General features: G+C 49.7%; 1 protein-coding gene and 1 long non-coding RNA gene across 2 annotated transcripts in view; one reads left to right on the plus strand and one right to left on the minus strand.

Moving 5' to 3' along the window:
* Positions 1-752: 752 nt before the first annotated feature.
* Positions 753-11,261, minus strand: LOC116834369 (uncharacterized). Its single transcript, XR_004375919.1, has 3 exons — positions 11,216-11,261; positions 9,658-9,771; positions 753-4,660 (listed from the first exon to the last, which is right to left on the minus strand). It is a non-coding gene; the product is annotated as an uncharacterized LOC116834369 (long non-coding RNA).
* Positions 10,364-25,216, plus strand: part of ARHGEF17 (Rho guanine nucleotide exchange factor 17) — a 284,561-nt gene continuing 269,708 nt past the window's right edge. Inside the window, exon 1 of the mRNA XM_032796403.2 lies at positions 10,364-14,284. Within this exon, the coding sequence (XP_032652294.2) occupies positions 10,364-14,284 (3,921 nt within the window). The remainder of the gene's footprint in view (positions 14,285-25,216) is intronic.

Genomic DNA, 25,216 nt, shown 5'->3' on the forward strand with positions numbered 1-25,216 from the left:
AGGCCTGGTGTGGGGGTACCATGGACACTGCAAAGAAAACATTGTGCCAAAGCAGTTCTAGGAAAGCATCTAGGGTTCAGGCAGGGGTGGAACTGCTGCCATGGTTGCTAACCAGGTGTTAGTGGTGGAGGCAAGCCAAGCAGGCCACTGCCTGGCTACAGACTCTACTAGCAGTTTTACTATAGATGCTGTAAGGTCAAAGGCAAAGCACCCGCTGAGCCAACAGGTGACATGTCGCCATATCCACACACACAAGTCCCGCAGAGTGTCTGTTGCTGTAACTCTTAGCCATTCACTGGACACCACAGCTGCAAACGCTAGATCTGAACCACCAGTTCTTGCCCACCTAAAGCTCCCCCTGAACACACATCAGGCCTTGCCTACGGGGAACTGAGAGGTTCATCCGCCACCATCTGGTGCATGTGTTTTGAGAAGCTGTAGAGGGATATTGTGTGGAGTAACCATAGCGTTACTAGCTTTGTCCCAGGTGTAACTCTCACTCAGCACAGGCGCTGACTTACAATTTTCCCCAGGGGTGCTCCACCCCCACTCCGCTCCTTCCCCCGAGGTCCCACCCTCGCTCCACCTCTTCCAGCCCCCGCTCCAACCCCTCCCTCAAAGCCCCCGCCTGCTCACTGCTCTCTGCCCTCCTGCTAGTGCCTCCCGCGGCCGCAGAACAGCTGATCGGCGGCGCTGCTTGAGCCCCAGAGCACCCATAGAGTCAGTGCCTGACATCAGTAGGAAAATGACATCAGTAGGAAAAACTCCCATTGATTGAATGGGCTTTGGATTGGGGCATTTCTACTGGTTGATTCTGGAATTTGAAAAGCTCCTAGGGAGAGTTCTAATGCAGCTCTTTGGCCTGGAGGGACCTGCCCCAGCCTGGCATCTCCCCAGAGTGGCCCTGTCTCTGGAGCTGAATGACTGGTTGTCAGGCCTCCTTCTCCTTCTTAGAGCTCACCGGGTCTGATTGACATTTGCTTGAGAGCAGCACCCTCTGTTTGGGCCAAATCCAGGCTTGGAGTAAATAGGATCATTTCCACCATAGTCCGTCAGCCGGCAAAACTCCCAGATGCTTCAGTGGCTCTAGGTTCAGTGATTCTCAGACTTCAGTGGTCCAGGAGCCAAATCAGCCATCAACAGTAGCCCCAGGAGTGTGAATTCATTGTTTCATTGACTATTTTTATATCTATATAATTATTCTCACAGCAAAATGGCTGACCAAGTAGTCTACAATTGGTTAATAACATAGTAAAAGCTTCCTGATTGGTTAATAACTTATATTGGTTAATAATGAAATCACCCAGGGTTTTAATATCATGCTCTGCAAAGAGCTGCAGGAAATGCAGTAAAGAGCCACCTGTGGCTCCCCAGCCTCACTCTGAGTATCGTAGATAGGACTCTGTGCTGGGACCCAGGAGAGCTGGCCTCCAGTCCCGGCTCTGCCACGGACCAGCTGCATAACCTTGATCCAGTCACTTCATCTCTCTGTTTCCTCTCCCACCCTTTGGCCGGCTTCTCTGTTTAGACTGTAAGTGCCTTGGGGCAGGGAGCGAATCTCACTATTGCCTTTATAAAGCACCTCACATGATGAGGCCCTGATCTTGACTAAGGCTCCTAAGCACGGCTGTCGGACTAAGGATGATAATTAGCTGAAGGCCCGTGCTGTCACACGGGTAATTCAGAAATTCATGTGTATCAAAAAGATGAAAAGGGCTGAGGGCTTAAAAACTGGAGGGTGACAGACTGCGAATCCTCCTGCTGATTGGACCTGCTGCTAGTCTAAACACAGAGAGCTCTCAGCCGGGCTGGTGCTGTCCCATCACTGACTCACTCAGCAGGGATTCTGCAGTTCAAGGGACACCCAGACAGACTGAGAGCCCTGCAATCTTCTTCTCTAGCTAACTAGTTGTCCCTGACTAATCTAGGCCTGGGTTTTGGGCTTTGAGGAGAAGGCCCAGCAGAGATGCCTGTAAAGAAAGATCATAGACACGTAATGGAGGGTCAGTTTAGAATTTACAGACAGGATTTCCCTTTGTCCATTTCTTGCTTTATTTACAAATGTCCTCTGAACTCTATGGTCCCAGTGAGCCCGTAAATAGCAGTAAATGGTTCATAGCACCGCCCTGGGACAGGGTTTCAATTGAATTTGTGGGCTGGCTCGCTGGCTTTTACTCCACTAAATCAGGAGTTTCAATCTTTTTTCATTTGCAGACCCCTAAAAAATTTCGACTTTAGGTGTGGACTCCTTTGGCAAACACTGACATAGTTGGCAGGTCTTCAGGGGTCTGTGGACCGCAGGTTGAAACCCAGTGCCTTAAATTAACTCTAGGGATGGAACAACTAGTGGGCTGCATTTGTTACTAGAAATTAGGTCTGGGCTGAGGACTCACAGTGTTGGCTTGGATCCCTGACTTGTCCCAGTCCCTTTAGCAGCTTCATAGTCAGTGCAGCAAATACTAACTGGACTTTTCTGAACCCAGACGTTCTGGGCCGAATTCACTCTCGTTGTCACGGATATAAATCAGGAGTCACCCCACTGAAGTGGGTAGAGTATAAAAGTGGTGTATGGGAGATCTGGATCAGGTCTGATGTAACTTAGGCTTGGCTTGTCTGTTTTAAAAGGTTCTAGCCATGTAATGTTAAGAGTGGCCACAGTTCCTATTGGCTTAAGTAAACCTTACGATGAATTATGCTATGTAAATGTATTGTATTGTGCCAGTCTGGCATGCAGCACCCTGCAGCGTAACACCTGCCCCCCCCCGCCCCTGAGCCGAGGACAGGAAATCCAATTCTCACCCCTGCCTGCTTTCACTGTTTGACCATAACCAAAGCCCTTCCTTTCAGAAGAGGCAGATTAAACACAAGGTATCCAGATCTGAGCAATATAACATGCCATGACTGAAGCTGTACAAACTCTATGTTCCTCTGTCCTCCCAGGACAGGACACCGAACAATGACCAGGCTGTATAGAGGGAAAAAACGTGCTTGTCGCTGTGAGGAGGAAGTCAGGGGTGGAGTGGGGAAGAGGAGGGAGAAATGTGAGTGAGCAACTATGTGAGAAGGAGGAAGAATGAACAGGCCTTTAACATTTTAAACAGATCCCTGTAGGGTTCCCCTCCCCCATTTGTATACGGATGGATTTATTTTCCATGCTCTGCTTTGCATTGTTCCGTTCCCCAGACAGAAAAGAACAACAAATCCTGAATCGGACGCAGACCCTGCTTCCACAGTCCCGTCCTCTGGGATAGTTTTCTCTCTGTTGTTTTTTCCCAGCTGCTAGGAACTTCCCTTTTTTTTAAAATAAAAACCAGTGTCAGGATTTTACTTTTTGCTAGTAATATCTGCTCCTGCCTGATGATGAGCCAGAAAGATCAGGAGAGCTTCAGGTAGATCCAGACTAGAGTTAAGGCCTGAGCCATGAAGTTCTGATCTGGATTGTAAGAAGAAATCCCCCACGAAGTACAGCGCCTGATCCACAAGCCTTTGGGAATCTTTACAGTGAATGTGATGGGCTTTGGATCATGCCCATATGGAACAATGAGATGCATTATGGGGATTGTAGCCTTCCTCTGAAGTATCTGGTCGGAGACAGTGTACCAGCTTAGATGGGTCTGTCCCTGTTGGAGATGGGCCCAAGCCGCACACATTGAATCCTGTCCATTTGGGCTCATTCTGCAAGGTGGTGGTCCTGGTCGTTCCTCCAGCAACTGTAGGTGCATGCCCGATAGCACTGCTGCTTGTGACAATGGCATCACAGCCTGAGACGGACAGACATGGGTCACTCGCGGCGTTCTGTGCTCTCAAGTGCTTCCCTATCTTGGGAAGAACTTGCAGCTAGTGGGGTGTGGTTTTGATCATGCATCTTTGATCAGTTCGTCCCGTGTTTTGATGGTGAGCTGTCCAGTGCACGTGCCCTGCATGTATCGGCCATCCGATGACTGGCTTGTGCTTGGTGGCGCTTCTGGCACCACGCTGCTGGCAGGGCCCTGTTTTACCACCTCCCTCTCAGACATAATTTTGTAGCATTGAGATGAAGGTAAATTATTGTCGTGTCCTTTCAGAATGACTAATGGAAATAAAATGGAGGTTGCTGTACGTCAGTGTCAGTGTGGTTCTGTTGGTGCTCTCTGATGTTCTCCAAGGAAAGGGGCCATGGATGGCAGAGACGGTGCCAAGACTCAGCAATCTAGCTGAAGAGCAGTTGAAAGCATTTTCATTTTTGATAGCATCCAAGAGGCTTCCAGGCCCCCTCTAAGGGACTGATAAAGTGGAGTGGAGATATTTCACATACTGTACATCACTGAAATGCAGCAACTTCTAGCACAGAGACAGTAGACAGCAGATTAACAGCATGGTCCATAATAGTGGGGCTGGAGGGGGGATTTGGGGCAAAGACATTAGGGTAGACCTGCTTCTCTTGCACACACACACAAAAAGATCTCCAGTTTCTGTGATCTCCACACAGATCCGAAGCTTTTAAAGAACCTGTGGTCCCAAGTGTTCTGTCACTGGAGTCTAAGGGAGTTTGAGCAGCCTTCCCACCTCACAGGGGTCAGTGAGGCCAGAACCTGTATTATAAATTATCATTCAGAAGAAGGTGGGCATGGCGGAGAATCAGCTTGGCTCTCAGATCCCAGTATGAGTTTGTGGCACTGGCCTTTAGAGAAAAAAAAGCAACAGTCTGTAGTTATGATCTTAGCCCATTTGATCTGGAGTCTCTGAGACAGGCCAGAAGCATGGAGCCTCTCAATGCCTTTGTTACCCCTTCAGAGTAGAGACGCACATTAAGATATTTCAGTGTCTGTGTGCCAGGGCCCTCTGCTGGACAGAATTAGAACCACTTAACTGCATGTCATAAGCCTTATACTGCTGTAGCGAATGGCGCTTCCCCTTCAGCTCCTGTGGTAGGAGGCCTGTGCTTTTGAATTCAATGCCCTCTGCTGCTGTGACATTCTGAATGGCCATGACACGGAACACGGGGCTGACTATGAAGGTCCTAGGAAGCCACAGACTTATTTCAATATTGACAAAATAGCTGAAACTGGCCAAGGGGGTCCTTTTTGTGCTGAATGTCTTCCATGGGATCTGGGAGAGGAATGTCTTTGTGCACCTTGGAAGCTGGGTTGATGGCTGCCCAGGGAGAGTTGAACGCTGAAAGCCCAGCTGGTTTCATTTTTTGATTGCTTTAGAAGAGCAAGTGTAAGAGCTGGGTTTGTCCATACAGGACAACAGCTAAGGCCTGGTCCTCACTATCTGCTCTGATTCAGTAGCAAATTCCCCTCCTGGAGATGCTGCTTGGATTGGTAAGAGTTCTGCTGCAGGTATAGCTTATACCAATTCCCTGAGCGAAAGCTGCTCCATGGCAACAGGCCTTTTTGCCAATAAAAGTTCATCTACACGGGGACTTGTGGTGGCCCAGCTCTGATGGTTAGGGGTGATTTCCCCCCCTTTTCCTAACTGCCACAGCTATGCTGCTGAAGCTTTGACATGTAGCCCAGGTTTCAGAGAAGGGCAGGTGATTTTGAAGGTCTGACTAAATGGATTTGAGTCTGATGGGAGTGAGAGCCCTGTTTTTCCCATGGACCAGAGAGCTCCCCCCCCCCCCCGCCACAGCCCTGCCATATGCATCAGCCCAGGTGGAAGGAGCTAGGTTCAGTCCCCACTACTTGTGCATTCCTTGGCCTCTCTCCAGAGCCTGCAGCTATGGACTCCTGGCCTGGGCCCCATCCCTGGTCGCTAAGCATCTTCTCTTCTCTAATCGTTGTCAAACCCGCTTCTTTCATGGATCCCCTCTGGGTCGGTCACTTCGCCAGTGGGTTCTCCCACACGTCTCCTACCCAATCATTGCCCTCTGGGTGGTCCTGTTGTAAGAGTGTAATCTCCTGGGGCAGCCACCAGGTCAGTCACTCTGTGGGTGGTGGAAACTGCCAGGAATATAGAAATAACTCTTGCTTCTTGGGCACAATCTGCACCCTGGGCTTGGAGGTGAAAGGCTGCACTTCCCACCACGGATCCCTCTGGACCCAACTATTTGCCCCGAAGGAATGCAACATTTGGAGCAGACTTACCCTCAAACAGGGGCTGGAGGAAACTGATTGAAGAGAACCTTATATGTTGAGGCATACTGGGGAAAGAAGAACCTGTGATATATCAGCAGAGTGCTTAAAACAGGGGGGTCATTACTGTGGAGGGGATGTGTATTTCAAAAGCTCCTCGGTGACTAACAGCAAGCAGGGAATCATCTAACCCTACACGTCTCAGTATAAGAGTCTGCCCATCTTCTCCCACAATGTCCGGCCTCTGCCCTCTTCCAGACAGAACGCCAGGCCTGCTTGGGATGGAAGTGAGCGTCACCCCCTAGCAGTGGCCGCCTACAAAAGGGTATAATCCTTAATACAATTACACAAGAACGAATTTGGATTGCTGCTAATGATTTTCTATGCACCAGCAGCAGCAGCAGCGAGTTGGGCAGTGTTGCATGACTACACTGCTGTCTAAAACACACACGGTGCTTTTGAACTCTTGTGGAAATCTGTCCAGCTCCCATACCTGGTACTGCCATGTTAGTGAGTGGGTTGGGAATACAGAGCAGGAGAGCTGCAGTACTGGAGCCACAGGTACCTTAGGTTTCTGTTCAGTAACCCCTTGGCCCAACTCATCACCAACTGGCGCCACATGAAATCTCCAGCAAACCTTTTTCAGAAAGTGCCAGGGAATTGAATAAGCACAAAGGGCCCCAATTATCCATTATAACTAGTTCCTAGCGGTGCATGGCACAAACACTCAATGAGTTACTGATTAAAGGCTGGATGAGAATGGACCAGGGCTGTAGTCACCTTCCCCATGCTTTCTGATGGGTTTTCTATCCTGCTGGCTTTTCCTGGTTAAAATGTAACTAAAGCACAGCTCAGACAGCAGATTTCTTTTACAGGCGCAATCTTCACAGGAAACCTCTCTGAAAAGGTTTCATTTGCCTCTCATGAGCTGGAAGGAGCAAATGTGCGGGGTGCCAAACACAGAGGTGCACTCTGATTACATTGCACTTGTGTTGTCCCGTGAACAGGAGCATCCACTTTGTTGTGGCAAAGCGCTGAGATTAGGGGCATGCAAATACTTGCATCTAACAGAGTAATTGACATCTATGGGACTGTTCCCAGGAGTCCAGATGACACTTCCAAATAAGGGGTCCAGGACCAGGCCCTGGGTTAGTGACAGAGCCAGGACTAGGGAGCCCAGGACTCCTGCCACCTCTAGACCACACTCCCTCTACTTCTGTTGTAGTCAGCACCACAATTACCATTGACTTTAATGGGAGAAGGTTTGAGCCACTCCAAAGATTCATGGGTTTGGAGAAAAGATTAAGCAGAATTATCTAAAACACTGAGAATAACAACAAAGGGGGGGGACCCTGACACTGAAAAGCTAACTCACTTTCCCACATACTTTCTAAGCAAAAGAAACACTACCCAAGATTTGACACTGCCAGTGTAGAAGCAGGTTTCAGAGTGGTAGCCATGTTAGTCTGTATCAGCAAAAACAACAAGGAGTCCTTGTGGCACCTTAGAGACTAACAAATGTATTTGGGCATAAGCTTTCAAGGGGTAGAACCCACTGCATCTGATGAAGTGGGTTCTAGTGTAGAAGCAGTCACCTTTCCCTATGTCCAGTAGGGGGCGCAACACTGTCAGGTTTGGAAAGAGTCCTGATAAAAAAATCTATAGTGCCAGAGACCTAACTTTAACAGTGAAACCAAAGCGCTGCACATAATGAAGATGTAATTGGTTTGTGTCCCTCTAGCAGGTTACTCAAGCCTCTTGTCCATTTCCTGTTTTCCTTCTGGTCCATCTCCATCCAGCAGCCTAACCTACAGCATGTCAGGGCTCCAGGAATGAGGGGTGTGAATTCTGCCTCTCTCACCACCTCTCCACACAATGTTGTGGGGGCCACAGCACGGCCCACTGGCTCGCTGGGTTAGCAGCGTAAGCGCAGCCCCAGGGCTGACCTCTTCCTAAAACAGACCAGTGAGGACAGAGTTTTGATTTACGTACCCTGTAAGCATTTTGGAGGGGGGTCAGTTTCTGTGTCTGACCAGAGCCTAGCAGAATGGGGCACTGATCTCCACTGTGGCTCCTTGGCACTACTGTAACACAACTAATCTTACAATCTGCTAGCTCGCAGGCTAGGGGAACGGGAGTACCGAGCAATTTCCATTCAGCTGTCAGGAGCGGTGCTCGGCTGAGCAAATAAGAAAGCTGCAAATTGGGCTCAGTTTGTGGGATCCTGTGGCCCACCCCTGCTCCATCACCTTCCTGCTCTGCAGATCATGACCTTGAAGGGAACCCTTCACTGGATACTGGGAGCAGGGGGACGGATTATGCAAAGGATTCCCCAGTGACAGTGAATTCCATAACATTATCAGGCCTTTTATGTCACCAGAATGGGGAGGTTGTAGGAGGGGATGGAACCAGGGGCTTCTCCTTCTGCTTCCCTGTTCCTCTTCTAGTCATCTACCCTGGCCTCCAATAGGTCCTTTAGCCATGCATGCAAGACCCTCTTCCTTTGTATCTCTCCCCATCTGGATGAGCCTTCCTCTGCCCCCACCGATTCACTAATGCTACCCGTTTTCCAGCCTCAGCTCACAGCATTTCAGCCAGGGCGACCCATGAGAATTTCCCTGTTCACTTCGAGGGGAAGTCCAAGCCCAGAGGGAACTTGCGTACCAACCAACCAACCAAAAAAGGAATAAAATAAACTGTACAGACCAAATCTTAATTATTGTAGTCAATGGGTGCTGCTGAAGGCCTCTGTGTTAGGTGCCTATGTATGGAATTAGGAACCCAACTGCAGGCACTTTTTTTCAAAATCTTGGCCATGATTTTGCTGTCTCTTAGCCAGAGACACTGTTACTATCTGTCTTGTAGTGATACCTATGAGTGCCAGCCACCCCACTGTGCCAGGCACTGTACAATCACAAAACAAAAAGACACTCCCTCACCCCCAAAACACTCACAATCTGAGTCAATTACTGAGCTATCAGTACTATTAATATTCATTTGCATTGTGGTAATACCCAGCAGCAGCATTTCAGACTGGGGGCGGGGGGTGTACAATTATATAGTAAAAGCTAGTCCAGGGCCCTGAAAAGCTGACTGGGTATATATAAAAAAAGCCTTTGAAAAAGGCACAGACTGAGTTCATTGTTGATTAAAAAGCGGGAGGGGGACATCATGAAACTGTCAATGTCCCGGGTTCTTCCCTGCACTTGAAAACTTTGGCAGAAAAATGTTATCAGCATTTCCAAATCTGAAAAGTGGCTGCTTTCTCCCGGTGCCTCTCCAGGCGCTGCAATGGATCGAAGAAGGAACCCAAGACCTCAGTGCCTTGTGATTGTTTTTATGTTTAGCGGAAATCCATCCCCCTCAAAACAAGTAAAAGACCTGAAAATATTTAAATTCTTGCCCTGTCTTCCTGACAGGGTCAGAAGGAAGTAAAAAAAAAAGTGTGTGTGGGGGGGGGGTTGATCTCCACTCTAACCACATTTAGTAGATATTTAAAAAGTATTAGATCTGTAGCCAAAGCAGAGGCCAAAGATTTAATACGTGAATACACTGGAAAATAAAGGCATATCGGGGACTCATAGGAACTCAGCGTTACCGTATTTCCTCTCGCCTCACGTTCTTTTTCTGGTAAAGTCCTGTTCCCAGACTTTCCTTCCGAGACCACCCCCTCATTTCAAGAAACCACGCCTCTGAGGGAAAGTTTATTTGCCTGCAACGGAACAAAATAAAGGGAGGAAGAAATTTAAGCCAAAAAATAATAATTGAAAAAAGAAGGGACGAGGGCTTGTCTCCATGTGGCAAGGCAAGTGGGCCGCTCTGGCGTCCGACCAGGAGATGCCTTCGGATTTCGTGCGGCCGGGAGATGTCGGTGCGGCGGCTGGGCGCAGGGGATGAATTCGGATTGGCAAGGGGGCCACTTCCTTTCACCGACACTGACCGCTGCAGCGGGGAATGTGCCACTGACTGAAGGTTGCCGCCTGCTTCTCCCCCTCCCCCCAAAAAAGCCCTTCGGGCTGCCTGGGAATCGCCTCGGAACCGGAGCAAAGGGGGAAAGGGATCAAGCTGCGATCCGGGGCTTTGGGAGAGGGCGCGTTTGCAATCCCCCCACCCCCCGACTTGCCGTGGGAAGTGGAAGTTGCCTCCAACTTGGCAGCGCCGCGGGGACCCTGGATGGCGGAGGGCGGCGTGGAGGGGCCGGACTGCTCGCCGGAGCGGGCTTAGGGCTGGAGCACAGGGGAGGAGAGGAAGGGGGGGAGGCAGAGAGAAGGGGGTGGGTGGGCTGAGCGCGGTGTGTATATACAATGGCGGAGGGGGAGGCCGAGGGGACAGCTCCCCTCTGCCGGAGCGTCTCCTTCAAGCGGCTGGAGCGGTGGCTGGAGGCAGCGGCGGAGGGGGAAGGAGCCCAGCAGCCGCCCTGCCCGGGCGCAAGGGCGCAGAAGCCGCCGTGCCAGTGCCAGCCCCCCGGCGCCAGGGCGCAGCAGCAGCAGCAGGAGCGAGACTCGCCGCAGCGCCGCCGGCGATCGCCCTCCAGAGCCGCCTCCAGCGGCCTCTCCAGGAAAGTTTCCAAGCTCTCGGCCGCCGCCTGCCCCTCCCCGGAGCTCCGGGGCAGAGCCCTGCGGAGCCTGTCCCCCTCCGTCCGCCAGCTCTCCCAGCGCTTCGACGCCGCCGCCGGGGCCGCTCCCCCGCCAGCCCCCCGCGGCTCCCAGAGCGAGGAGGAGCCGGACGAGGACGGGGCCACCTGCTGCCCGTCCCAGCCGGGGAAAAGGGAGGCTCGGCCGCCGCCCGATGAGGAGGGCGGGGGGCAGCAGCGCGGCCAGAGGCTGAGCGAGCCCCCCAAGGCGGGGGAGGCCGGACTGGAGCCGGGGGGGCTCTGGCCCAGCGTCACCGAGATGCGCAAACTCTTCGGGGAGAGCTTTCGGCGGCAGCCCCCCGGCCGGGCGCCGGAGGAGGAAGATGGGGCCCGCTCCCTGCACGGAGCCGGCAGCTCTGCCGCCGCGGGGACTCCCCCGGCGGGGCTCGGGGCGCCCCGGCCGGGCCCGACAGCCCCCGCTTTCCCAGCAAGAGCCCCGCGCCGCCAGGAGGGGGGAAGGACGCTCCGCGCCGGCCCAAGCAGCTACCCCCTCCCCCGCCGCCGCCGCAGCTGCATTCCCTACCCCGGCCTGCTGCGAGCGCACCCGCTGCCCTGCGCTCCGGCCGGCGGGGAGGCCAGGCGGCAGCACCCGCACCCGCACCAGCCGCCTTGGGATAGTTTACATTCCTGGCATAGTTCTGCCAAACCACAGGCTGCCCCCCCGCCCTCCACCACCTCCTCTGCTGGCTGCAACCTCATCCGAGAAGAGAGCTCCAGCCACCAGGAACTGCTGTCTGCTCACGGCTTCCCCTTCCCTGGCAGTGCCAACAGCAAGCATGGCCCCTGTGGGGACAGGTCCAGGTCCCTGGAGAGGTCCTCAGGGAGTGAGGAGGAGGGGAACCAGCTAGTGACCCCCAGGAAACGCTCTGTCCGGAAGAAAAAGAAAGACCTGGGCCTTTGGGACCATGAATCCGACAGCGACGGGCTAGCGGGAATGGAGGCCGTGCCAGGGCGGCCCCCCCTGACTCATGAGGTCCTGGCACACCTGCCTCTTCCTGCGAACGATGGAGCCAAGCCGCCCTCAGTGACAAAGAGGCTGGTAGCAACAGATTGCAACAATGGGAACACCTTTGCCGCCCTGCTAGGTGAAGCCAAGGCCATGGGCAGCGCCGAAGGGCACCGGCAGTACATGAGGGGCATGTCAGAAGGTGTATCCGCTGCTCACTTCCCACTGGCCGCAGCGCCACCTGTACCCCTGGTCTCCCGCGTCTCCAAAGTGAACATCCCGCCTTTTGGGCCGAGCCCTTGCGGGTCGAGAAGCAGCAGCCGGTACTCAAGCACTGAGACGCTGAAGGAAGAGGACCACTTTGGGCCCTGCTGGTCCAGCCAAAGCCGGAGCTTCCAGGGGGGCCTCGGCATGTACAGATCCCCTAGCTTCAGCCAAAGCGACAGCCTCGCCAGGCTTCAGCAGCAGGTCCGGGTGCGTCCTAAGCTGCCCATGGGCGTCGGCAAAGTGAAACAGGACCCTTCCAGTGAGATTCTGCTCCACCATGGACCCAAGGCTGAACAAGCCAAGCACAGGAAGTCCATGTCCAATCCTGATATAGCCACTGAGACGCTGACTCTCCTCAGCTTCCTGAAATCAGATCTCTCTGAGCTGAAGATGAGGAAGAAAGGTAGCGGGGTCAGTGACCAAGAGGAAGGGGCCTTAAGCAGTGGCAGGAGTGAGAACTACCAGAGCCCAGCTGGGCACCAGCTGGGAGGCAGAGGCCGAAGTGTGGCACAAACCTCGAACCGGTGGGCACTAGGCGTCCGCCCAACTCTCAAAGACCTCACCGCAACCTTACGCCGGGCCAAGTCATTCACCTATTCTGATAAACCGGCGCCACGCAGGCTCTTCCTCCAGAGCTCCATGAAACAAAGCTCCTCAGAGCTTCTCCTGGCCAGCAGCAGTGACCATGACAGCGTGGTTTCAGACGGTGATGCTGTCCAGAGAGAGGACGTTGACGGGCTCCCGGTCGTTATCCAGGATCAGTATATTCAGGAAGCACGGCAAGTCTTTGAGAAGATAAGTCGGATCGGCTCCCAGCATGACTACGGCTTTGTGTCAGATCAGAAGGACAGCGCAGGTGTGAAAAGTGGCGGGGAGTTTACAGAGAACCAGAAGGAAGCCAATGAGGCCCTTCTGGGGAGCAAAGAGCACAAGCAGTGTCTGAAGAAAGCAGAGTCTGAAGAAAACCTCTCTTGTGGGAAGTCCATGGAGGAGCTCTCAGGTCATGAGTCTAGTATGACCGATGAAGGCATCGTGACAGAGCCTGAGATGGGTCCCACCAATGCTGCTTACGGGGATCTCCATCAGGCTGTCACAGCGTGGACCCCGGCCAATGCCGACCTAGGGGAGAGCGACACTGATCGAATGAACAGTAAAGAGATTCCTCTCCCTGGGCTCGCAGCTAGAATGAACCATGAGGGTGCTGCTGTTGATGACCTTCCTGGTAAAGCCATGGCCCAAGGGTCCCTAGAGGCACCTTCCACCCCAAGCACCCTGCGGCGTCGAAGGAAGTTTCCCTCTGTTGGCAACAACTGGTCCGATTCCAGCAACGGGGAATCCAGTGGTGAAGCCTACAGATCCTTAAGCGACCCCATGCCCCACAGGAGGTGCTCGATCACAGAAGAGACCGAGAACTTCTCAGTGGACAGTAATCTCCTAGGGTCCCTGAATTCCAAGGCCGGTGTCCCAGAGTCTTTGGCCATGGCTCTGTCTGAGTGCACTGGAAGCGCTGCCAGCGACCTGTCCGTCTGTAGCGATGGAGTCAAGGATTACAGCACGGTGATCCAGAACATTGTTAGCCAGCCCGGTGCCATGGACAAAGTGATCGACGAGCGGGGAAATGGTAAGACAGTCAAGAAGAAATCGTTCAGCGACCCCAGCCGTCGCAGTGAGTTGGCCAGTGCAGGCTTTGAGGGCCCCAGCGAGCCAATCAGTGAGATGGACCAGACCATCCCGCCTTCCAGCAGCGAACCCATCCTCTCCGAGCAAAGGGACGAGGTGGAGGAGCTGGAGGAGCTAGGCCAGAAGGTTGAGAAGCTGCGCTCTCAGTCTGAGCACGTCCTACCTGCAAAGGCAGGAGGCAACAATGCAGGAGAGACCACTCAAAGCTATAGCTTTGACCCCAAGCTGGCGGAAGTCCTGTCCCCCAGGATCATCAGGCGCAGTTCCAAGAAGCGCACCAACCGGGTGACTCACCAGGAGAACCATGAGACTGCATCCTCTGCCACAACTCCTGCTACTACCCTGAGTAGGTCCAGGCCTGCATCCAAGCATGTCCGGCACACCAGTGAGCCTAGCGCTTTCCTCCCCATCTCAGCACCTGAGCCTCTTGGGTCGCTCAGGCAAAACGTCCATGTAACTGTGCCAGAATCTTCACCTCTCCCCATCAAATCCTACCCTGTACTCCAAGCTCCATCCTTGGAGGATGTCACCAAGCAATACATGTTAACTCTTAACTCAGGGGACTTGTCTTCTGGTGGCACTGTGGATATGCCCAGGTCTTCGCCTGCTACACCGACTACTTCAGAGCCCAAGCTGCTGAGATGTCCAAAGCAGCAGGAGGAACACAGCCTGAGCAGCACCAAGAGCAAGCCTCAAGTGGTAAGTGCCCCTGGATTTAAGATGCTCTAGCTTAGGACCTGATCCCAAACCCAGTGAAGACAATGGAAGTTTTTTCTTTGTCTTCAGTGAACTTTGGATCTGTCTTTTGGGGGGTTGGGGGGGGGCAAATTCTCCTTTCATTAACACAGTTGTAAATCTGGAGGAACTCCATTGACTTCAGTTAAGTTACTCCAGACAAATAAGATCAGAATCCGACCCTTAACTTAATTCACTGCCATCCAAGCCCTTACACGGGGCAAACTCCCATCGATGTGAATGTCTGAATTCGGACTCAGTAATATTGGGTAAAAGACACAGGTTCTGGACCCATTTTAGTGAATGACTGTTTTCTTGCTTTCAAATTCAGTCCTGCTGTTTTGTCTCTCTGGGATGCTGCATAAGGTCTCCGTAAACTGTTGTTCTCTTGGCTGGCGGTGGTTGATCTTTTGTTTTTTATTTGTTTGCCTTGAATGTTGAACAAAAGTTGCTTTTTCCTAGTCTATAGGGAACTTGCATAGCCTTTTCCTTTCATTATTATCCCTGATATTCTGCCCATCGTACTGTAGCTCAAGAACACATCACTTGTTTTAAATATGTATATAATCTTGAAATTCCTACTTGTGGGAATCTATTTAACAGGAGTAAATGCAGCTCTTTCCCCACCAACTGCTGAGATTCTTTTTGCCACTTTAATTTTATTCAGGCTTGTTGATAGTTTGTGACACTGCTAAGGGCTTCAGAAATAAAACAGACCTTTTTTTTAAAGTATCAAAATCAGGGAAAACTGAAACAAACAACAAAAAAAGTTTGTGGCATATTAATGATAACCAAGTTAGCAGTCTTTTCCCATAGTAATTCATTAGGATTTTGCCTTTGGCATTAGTGGAAATAGAATCAGGGCCAAATGTTACTACCAGACTGCAAATTGGTATTCAGGGAAGTTGATTTCTAGCTATAAACCACATCCCTATGTTCTGGTCTGTTTGTTCCCTCCCTGGTTGAAATCTCTGTCAGGGTGGAATGTTCTGTGAAATACCCGTTGCTCTGATCTGTTTGATTTAAATATTGAGTAGATTAAGATGTCTCTGATGTGCTGGAGGATTACATTGGATGCAGAAAGATTTTTCCGGTTGGCACAGGAGAATTTGGAGAAGACCGCCAATCTAGCTTGAATCACGTGACTTTCCGACAGGAGCAAGGGGCTGAGAAATCTCAACAGCAGTGTCTTCTGTAAGGTGCTTTGAAACAGTTCAATATTATTAAAACAGAATCCGCATTGTGGACGAGATTTGCAGTTGACTTGATCTAAAGTTCCCTTGAAGGTGCATAGGCGAGTTTTGTTTCTTCTTTCAATCCTGTAATCGGAAACGATCATTGTGGCTGCTGTTGTGGTCTGTTTGTGTCATTTTTTACCTAGTAAAATCTCTTCTTTGGGGGAGGAGGGTGTGTGTGTTCTTTTGCATGGTTTGTTTACGAGAGCTGAATGCCTTGTTCACCAGAGCATAAACTATCTACTAATTTGGCAACAACTGTTCTCTTGCTCCGTTGTATTTGCCTCTAGCCATGTGTTGTTGTTATTTTTTGAACTTTTCTTTCAGTGGTTTTCTTGCAAAGGCGTTTGAGTTTTATTTGTGTAATGCGCTACTAGAATTGTGAGCACCTGACCCCGCCTTTCTGATTTATGGGATCGTTACTCATCAGTGTGGAGCGACCACTACTGATGTAATGCTTTCACTTTTACCTTTGGCTTCTTCCCGCCACCAATCCCCGTATTTATTTGCTTTTCACTACCTGTTGTCTCTCATCATATGCGTCGGTTGTAAGCCCTGTGGGGCAGAGACTCCCTTTGTAAAGAGGCTGTGATCCCTTGATTGGGGCCAGCCTAAATTATAGTCAGGTGGAAGGGCACAGTCCGGCCTTGTGATGACAGTCTCAGTCTGAAACAATGGGCAGGCTGGAAATCCCACCTCCTGTGTCTAGTGGGCAGTTCATTCACCCGTGCTGTCAGTGGTTGAACAGCTCCTCATTGGTAACTGTGGGCTGGCTCCGTAGCTGGTGGAAATGGGAGTGAATCCAGCCCTATCGAGATGTTCATAACGGAGGAGCATGGTGGGGAAGGGAACAGTCTTGTCACATCTTTTCCAGGAGAAGAGTGTACCACTGTTCTGATGTGTGATTTATGGATGCTGGTAGATTGCCCAGTCCCACCTTGAAAAATTAGCAGCAGCCAAGCAAGAAGTGACCGGCAGCCAAGCTGCTGGGCTGGGGCAAGTAGTTGTCCGTAACCCTGAAAGGTCATTGCTAGGGACTGAGTTGTTTCTTGAGCGAGTGAGGAGCTGACACTTCTTTCTGTCAGAGTCACCTGACTGGGAAGAACCAAGGAGTCTTAAGTCTCAGTCAGATGTTTCAGTTTTGTTTGATCTTGGCAAGTGCGTGTTTCTGTTTCTTTGGCAATGGCTGGAAGGGAGCAGGGCTGGTATCTGCACTAATTGGAGCAGTCTGTTTTGCTGAAAGAGACTCGGGGGAGTGGTGCTCCGTTGGTTAGTGTCTCATTGAATGAAGTGTGTGCCTGCGCGTAAAAGAGAGATGGGTGGATGGGTGGCTACAGAGGATTCTTACTGGATGTTAATTTTTACTTGAGTTGGGCTCAGATCAAAACCCCAGATCCAAACAGCCTCAACTTCAGGCAAATCCAGACCCACAGCTGGACTTTTTCTGTGACCCACCTTGCAATAACGGGTCAAACCAAATCCCCCCGGCTCCAAACACCCTTGTGATTTAAGAAAGTTTGGATCTTGATAAAGATCCAGATTTGCACCTGGCGTCTGGACCAAAACAGCCCTGATCTTTGTAGCTTGGGCCTTCCTCTGAGTTCTACCAACAGCTCAGCAGCTGTGTTCAGTCATTTGAGGTTTGTTTTGCCTTGAGCTGAATCAGAAGGAACTCTCCATCCTCCGTCCCCCCACCCGCCCAACCATGTTATCCTCTACCCCCTGTGTTCTCCAGGATTAAACTCCTGCCGCTTTCCTTTGTCAGGACTCATTCCAAATTATATATATGTTGGTCTCATTCCTAAAGATTGTTTATTATAAAGGACCTGCAAGGGGGAGTAGCCCAGGCAGCTACAAACAACCATCTGAGACAAATGATCTTATCTCCAAGTACTGTCTGGGGATTTCAGATTGGAGAGGTTTGTTTTGGGATTGAACCTTGAGGTTGAGCTTGAATAGAAAAAGGTTCCTTCACTCTCTTCTGATAAGGGCACATTTACCAGTGTCCGTACATCGTTATCACCAGCTGGATCCTGCAAGGTGCTGAGCACCTACCACCTGGTGAAATCAGTGGGAGTTCAGGGCACCATGCCCAACATTGAAATCCCCTTTTTTCATAATATTATCCAGAGATCAGGACCAAAGCCCCGTTCCAGATGTTTGTGCTAGTTGTTAGGTGACTGTTCCTAACCCAGCTGCTTAGAATGAATTTTAAGATGGGTCATTTACGGGTTGTCTTTATAAGGAACCGTAGTGACTTTAGGAACGAGTAAAGGAGCCACAAGGAGTGAATTCGGGCCAAAGTCCACAAGGTATTTAGGCTCCTAACTTGGAGCCTAAATACCTGTGTGGATCTGGGCCATAGTCTCCAACCTTTAGAGTGGCTAATAATAATAGCACTTATTTTCTAAGCACTGGACAGACTTCAAGTCCAGTCCATTGTTACCTGGGTCCCCAGGCCTGCTGCTGACCTCAGTATGCAGGATTAGGCCCTCAGACTAATTAAGCCTCACAACACCACTATGAGGCTGGCAGGGAGAGTTTTATTATCCCCATTTTACAGATGGGAAAACTGAGATTTGTTCAGGGCCGTAGCGGGAGTCCAATGCCAGAACCAGTTGAGAGTGCAAGGGTTCCTAGTGCCCAGGTCTGTGCTGCAACCAATGGAATCTCATCTTCTGTCTCCACTTCCCCAACCAGGGGTGATGCTTTTCCAGCAATTGTTGCTTTTATTTTCACCTCTCCTGGGCCCTGTTGCCCAATTGCTTGTGTGCTACGCCCAGGGTCAAAGCACTCCGGCAATGAGAGGAACTTGCACCAGATCTGCAGAGTCTCTTGCCCTGAACTCAGTGTTGCGCTCAGGCAGGCGCTGCGCATTTTTGGCAAAGTGGTGCGGCCAGGAGGGAAGTAGGTTGGAGCCAACGGGCTGCTTTAAGGCTACATGAAACAGCCAGGGGCTTCTTTAAGGGCTCTCCATGCTCCCTCCCAAATCTTTTGTGGGACAGTGATGTGGGGGAACTTGGTGTTCTCTGTAGTGATGCCAGACATGAGAAGAGGAGGTGAACGGGTGAGCTGGGCCTTTAAGAGGATCAAGTCCCCGCTCTGACCTGGGCCTAGAAATAAAAGGCAAGTCCTTTTTCCTAGCAGGCAGGAGATTTGGTATCCGAGCAGCATTCTGGGGCCAGTAAACCAAGAGGGAGCTAGGAATGGGCCACGCGAGGGGCTCAGTGAAAGGGGTCCAGGAGTCAGGCCAAAGTCAGAACGTGGCCTGGAGAAAAGTGAAGCAGAGTCGGGGTTTCTGGTGTAGGGTCCTTGGGCCAGAGATTGGGGTAGAGCGCGAGCTTGGCTCCCCCTATTGTGCCACCAATAGGAGGTGGAAAACCCCACAAGCCAGGGTAGGAAGCTGTGGCCTTGGGAGGCCAGTGTCTATGACATCGGTGAGACCGATACTGGAGTACTGTGGACGGTTCTGGGGTGCACATCATAAAAAGGATGTTGGGGAATTTGGAAATTGTGCTCCGAAGAACCACGGGAGTAATGCCAAGGCTGCAAAAAATGCCTCGCAGTGAGAGGCATAAGAATCTTAAAAAGAAGATGGAGAGGTGACTTGATTAGTGTCTCAGCACCTTCATGGGGAGAAAGTACCAGCTAGCAAAGGTCTCTTCAGGCTAGTGAAGAAAAGCAGATCAAGAACCAATGGGCAGAAGCTGAAACCAGGCACATTCAGGGCAGAAATAAAGTGCAAATTTCCAAACAGTGAGAACAGTTAACCACTAGAACAAACCACCAAGGGAAGTGGTGGATTTGCCATCTTGTGATGTCTTCAGCTTGAGAGGGGCTGGCTTTCTGGAAGGTTAGCTTTAGTCAAACACAAGTTAGTGAGCTCTGGGGTTACTGGGGAGAATTCTACGGCCTGGGATACCTACAACCTGGGACATATACAGGAGATCAGACCAGATAATCTAACAGTCACTTCTGGCTTTAGAAATCTCTGAGTGCTGTCACACCTGAGCGATAGGGTTGCCAATTCCGGTTGGACATATTCCTGTCCTCACATGACATAGTATTTAACTGACCATTAATCTTTAATTCCTGGAGACTCCGGGACAATCCTGGAGGGTTGGCAACCCTATGAAGAGAGAAGCAGGCAGACCCTCAGCAAAGCGACTGTGTAATCCAGACCCCAGTTTACTCCACTATAACCTGCTGACGTTAGTGACACACACCACATTTGTATTGTGGTTTTTTCCTCCTCTCAGCACTGCTAGGAGAGAGTGAGCTGGGGTGAAATCCTGGATTGACCCTTGGATTCTTGACTTCCTTGGGCCTCTTCAGCAGAACGGTTTGCTAAGTGCCAGCCCCCCAGCCCTTTTGACAGTGGGGCAGCAGGAGAGTCACGGAGCCTTGACAACCGGTAAGGATCCGTGTGATGGAAAGAACCCCAAACAAGTTTGCAGAGCAGGCAGTTGTCTGGATCCATTGGAATCAGGGTGACAGTCTAGAAAGACATGTCCCAGCTCAGACTCTTACGGGGTGGAAGCTTAGGGGTTATTGCAAGTTTGGGAACTTACACCTTGAGAAGCTGTGGTGCAAGTTAACCTCTATGGGGTTTGCATTGTAGCTGCCCCGATGCAAAATCCCCTACGGCGGACAAGCCCTGCGTTTCATATGATCTCTCAGGGCTTGGTACAGTGCAGGCTTATTTGGTAGTTTTTTTAATGAAGTTTTCCCATGACTCCCTGAAGTGTTTCAATAGACGGATTTCCTGAATTGCCTGTTGCGCCACTTCTAATGCTGCGGCTTGCCAGTCCTGTGATCGCTGCCTGTAGGATGCGTATGCACCCTGACATGCTCAAGGGGCTAGATGGCAGCTGTCAGATCAGGGAGGGAGCTATCAGTCCTGAACACTTGCAGATCCAGAGGTTTGGAAGTTTTCCTGGTGTTGGGGGGAAGCAATTCATTATTCATATGCAGCTTGGAGTGAGGAGCTAAAGGGGAACTGCAAACATAGATAAGGAGTTGGTGTTTACAGTACTTGAGCAATGAGAGCGAAATGCCCTGGCAAAGGTTAAGAGGAGCATTCTGCACAACTAACGAAGAACTCTCCTCAAATGTTTTCCTTTGGGATCCCCCAGTTGGGAAGATAGATACGATGATCCAGATCCTCAAAGTTATTTAGGTGCCTAACTCCCACTGAAGGGATCTGGGCCCATGTCACTAGAATGAGAGCAATTATGCAGCCAGTCCATCTAGTGGCTAGTCCATATAGAAGATAATGGCCTACTACAGCTAGCTCATAGAGTTACTCCTTTAGTTCAGGTGTGAGGGGATCTGTGTTGTGGCCCTTGAAGGTCTTCTGTTCAGACAGTGGTGATGGCTGGTGTGCGTGACTGATGTGACTCAGGTATTTCTGGATGTCTGAGCAAACTCAGCTGAGTGTTTGTCCACTTGTCCGCCAAGTGCTTCCTAGACCTACCTAAGGGATCGGGCCGTGAATAGCTACAGTAGTGGAAGGAGTCAGACAGCAGGGAGTGTGTGAAATGGGGCAGGGATTTGGCCTGGGGAGGGCCAGCTGTCGTGGTGTGCTGGGAGCAGGTCAAAGGAAGCCATAGAAGAGTGTGCGTGTGATGGCTGAAGAGCTTTTTCATTTTTGCAGGAAAATTGGTTCACTGTAAAGTCAGCAAGAAAAAAATGATGTTTTTCTAAACACCGATGAAGTGATGTTTTTTGAAGGGATACCATACTATGTTTCTCTTCATGCCTCAGACTAGATAAATAGAAAATCCCACACCAGATGTTCTGTACAGCACAACTGTGAACACCTAGCAACCTAGTCAGCAAACCTTCAGAATGAAGCCCTCTCTAGAGTGGGATTACTCACCGGGTTTGCGTCTCCTCTCACCACTCCCATTTGACTTTTTTTTTTATTATTTGTGAAAAATAATGTGAAGAATGCTATGTGATCGCTGCAAGTCCAAATGCTGATTCAGTAGAGACGCCTCCAGAACTGTTTGGGCGGAAGAGAAACTGGAAGGGAGAATTGCAGCTACTGTGGGTTTGCCTGAGTGCGTTTGTACAGTCTTCCTGGGAGTCGTTTCATTTCATTACGAGCCTGCTGTATGTAGTGCAATTCCCTGAAGTTATTGACTAGTTTTCTTTGCAAATGAATGTGATTTGGGTTGCTGGAAATATTACTAATAACAGTGTTTTTCATCTGAGAAGTTGAGTGCTTCATAAATATTAATTAAGCTTCCTGTTAGTTGCTGGCCTCATTTTTCAGACACAGAAACAGGGGCACCGAGAGACTGAATGATTAGGCCAAGGTTGCGCAGCAAGTCAGTGCTAGAGTTGGGAATAGGACCCAGGAGGCCTTAGTGACAATCCTTTCCTGCTCATCACTAGACAACTGTACGCTGCATTGCTTGATAGACTGCAGCTGAGGAAGTCTGAGATCCTAATGCTAGAGATGGAGATTTTCAGAACTATAAGAGGGACTTTACCCTTGAATCCTAATTGAAAATCCGGGGTAGTTAGGAAGTAGCTCCATGCACACTCCAGTACATTCAAATCTGGCTGCTTTCCCCAAATGCTCACATGCTAACACCATCCTCAAGGGTGAGCACTGGAAAAGCACTCTGCTGTTGGATTCTGACATCCCCAGAAGATATTGATTTGAGAAACCGAGTTTGAGTTGGCGGGTATGATGACCGGCTCCATGAGTCATCTGGGAGGTGGTACAGTCTAGCAGGCACAACTTGTCCCTGGGAATCAGGGCTCCCTTCTTCCATCCTAGTTCTGCTGCTGGGTGATTTGGAGCAAAGCGTTTATCTCCTCTCCATGCATCAGCTTCCTCACATGTAAAGTGGGGATAAGAAAATTGGCCTTGCAGGGGATTAATTAATGTTTGTAAGCGGCTGGTGAAAAGTGCTGTTTAAGTGCAAAGTATTCTCCTTTGTCAGCACAGCCTGTTATTAGTAACACGCACAATATGTAGGCTCAGAAACATCGTGCAAGTATTTCCAGAATTCTGTTCAAAAGTCATTCAAGGTTCTTCTCTAAGTAAAGCACCCACACTTGCACAGAGAAATTATTTGGTGAGGTGTAAGCTGTAGGCAGTGACGTGGGTGGCAGCACTGAATCCCACCTGGCTGAGGGTTCTGTGCTGATGGACGTGTTGGCCTTCAGACAGAACGTAAAATGGAGAGCCCGGCGATTAAAAATCCTACAGTGGACTTCTGGCCCCATTCCGATATACGTGAATCCTTTCTGCTTACATCAATCCTTCCTCTGACTTTGGTACAATTTTCTTCACTTCTTGTTGTACGTTTGTTGCCCCCTGCCTGGGGTTTGTTGGAAGTCTCCCATCCAAGAATTGACTGGGCCTAGTCCTGTTTAGCTTGGGAGTATTGGCTGTTTCCCAGCACAAGCCAGGCTAGCTGTATGGATTAGTCCCTGCTGTGAAGAAACCTTTAGGAGAATAATGTCCTTAAATCACTTCTAGTCTCTGGCACAGTGGTTCTTTATTAGTAGCGGAAGTGGACTCCTAAGAAGTTGACATTTTCCTTGACTTCCTCGTGGGAAGGGAAGCTGCCAGAGGAAGACAATTGCCTTTGATGGTGCTGCTTCATCAAATTGTTATTGGTTAAATATGTTGTTGTGGCTTTTTCCCGTACAGAGAGATTTTCTCCTTAACACATGTTGACAATGAAATCTCAATTAACATGATTCAGTTGATGATAACGGAAACTATGTATCTGGTAAGTTTCCAGCAAGTCTGTACAGGCTTCTGGGCTTGTTGCTATAACGTAATTAAAGGTGATTTGCAAAAGAAACAAAATTTGGCTTATGTCTCCTTTAAACTTAGTGAAATCATGACATGCACAAATCAAGCTGAATAAACAAAAGGGCTTTTTATATTAATTAAAAAAATATATATAGAGAGAGAGAAATATAACAAAATATACATAAACTTTTCATAATACATAAATGTCTCATAGTATATTAACCATTTGCTACCTAACCTTAGTTATACTGTAAACATTTAATTGTATGTAATATGAATGGGGAAAATATAATTATTTGCATGACATAATTTACAAACAAAGAAAATTTGCTTGTAAAAAGCCAGCTAGTTCAAGAAAAAATATAGAAGTAAGATAAGGAATAGAAGGAAAATTCAGAGAAGCGGAATAGAGATAGGGAAGGAAGTGAGTGAAGAAGCCGGGGAGGTGATAGATGCCAGGCATTTAATAGAATCAATCAGATAGTTCCACGAAAGCATCCCATATCTCTGAGAATTTTCCTTGGGTATTTCTGGTATTTTATACAGTTCTTTCCATGATGGCCAAACTGGTGATGTCTATGCTTGATCTTCAGTTGTTGGTTGCTTTTTGGATTTCCATGTCTGTAGTATCTGCCTTTTAACAATTATTAGTGCTCTGCTTAGCCAAAGTCTTCCCGATTGATTCTGGGGAAGGGGTTTTTAGTCACTGCACGAAACTCTTTATTTGTTTCTGTTACCCCCTGTTAATCTCCAATGACTAATGAGTTGTTTGTCAAAAAGAGACCTTTGTTAAGAGTCAACATCTTGCTTCAGTTAAAATGCAGATGCTCAGAGCAGACATCACAGAGACCTCCCAGTGGTCTTGCAGCAAAACCAGGGAAACAGCAGACGTAACAGTCCTATGTTTTCTAAGGTAAAAATTTGGCAGAACCCTCCCTTTTCTTTTTTTCATCTTTTCTTTTAATTTTTAACCTTCCAGGGCTCGTGTGTCTGCCATAAAGAAGCCAGAAAGGCCACCACCCCCTTTTTGTCACCTTTAATAAAATCCAGTGGATACAGATTAACTTTCTGAGCTTTACTATAGACGCCGATAGCCACTGTCATTGTTCAGGCTGCCAAACTCATCCCCTGAATCCCACTGCTGCCTCCCCAGTGCTCTTCATTGAGGTTAAAGCTGCTTGTACAGCATCGTTAGTATTGTCAAGGGACGACCTTGTGCATGGCAAAGGCAGTCCCTGCCCAAGCATTATACAATCTAAGCAAGACAGGGTATGGGCAGGACACCAAGGAGGAAAGAACTAGAGTGTATGGGCCAGATCATCAGCAAATGCAAATCATTATAGGTCCACTGATTTACAGCAGCTGAGCTTTGGGCCCTGTGTATTCGCTAGGATGCAGATTGTCTCCCTGGTGCAGCTGAGGTGTAGTGGTGCAGTTAAGGCCCAAGGTGTGCAGTGGGCTGCCATATTGACTTCAGTGGTTTACACTAGAGGGTGAACCTCTGCTGCAGCCATGTAACGCTATTGACTTCAGCGGGGGTTGTGTGGTTGGAACTGACAGCAGAGTTTGGCTCTGGGTCCCTCTGAAAAGCACGGAGCAGAAACTCTAACTTCCTGCCAGGGACAGGGGTAACCGGGGCAGGGATCGGTGGAGTGCTCCTTACCTTGGGTGAACTTTCAGGCTGCCGGATTAAGCAAAGTGGGTGCAAATTTTTCCTTTTAAGGGCAAAATTTCAGCTGGATCTTTGAATCTCTCTCCTGCCTTTTGGTCTCTTTGTGCCGCAGCCATAACATAACTTAAAACAGTATTTTATTTCTCTTTGATTTATTGTATATGGGAGCAGGACGCTGAGATGTTTTACTTCAGATGTCACCAGAC

The sequence above is a fragment of the Chelonoidis abingdonii genome, chromosome 1, assembly GCF_003597395.2.
Source record: "Chelonoidis abingdonii isolate Lonesome George chromosome 1, CheloAbing_2.0, whole genome shotgun sequence".
Classification (NCBI taxonomy): domain Eukaryota; kingdom Metazoa; phylum Chordata; order Testudines; family Testudinidae; genus Chelonoidis; species Chelonoidis abingdonii.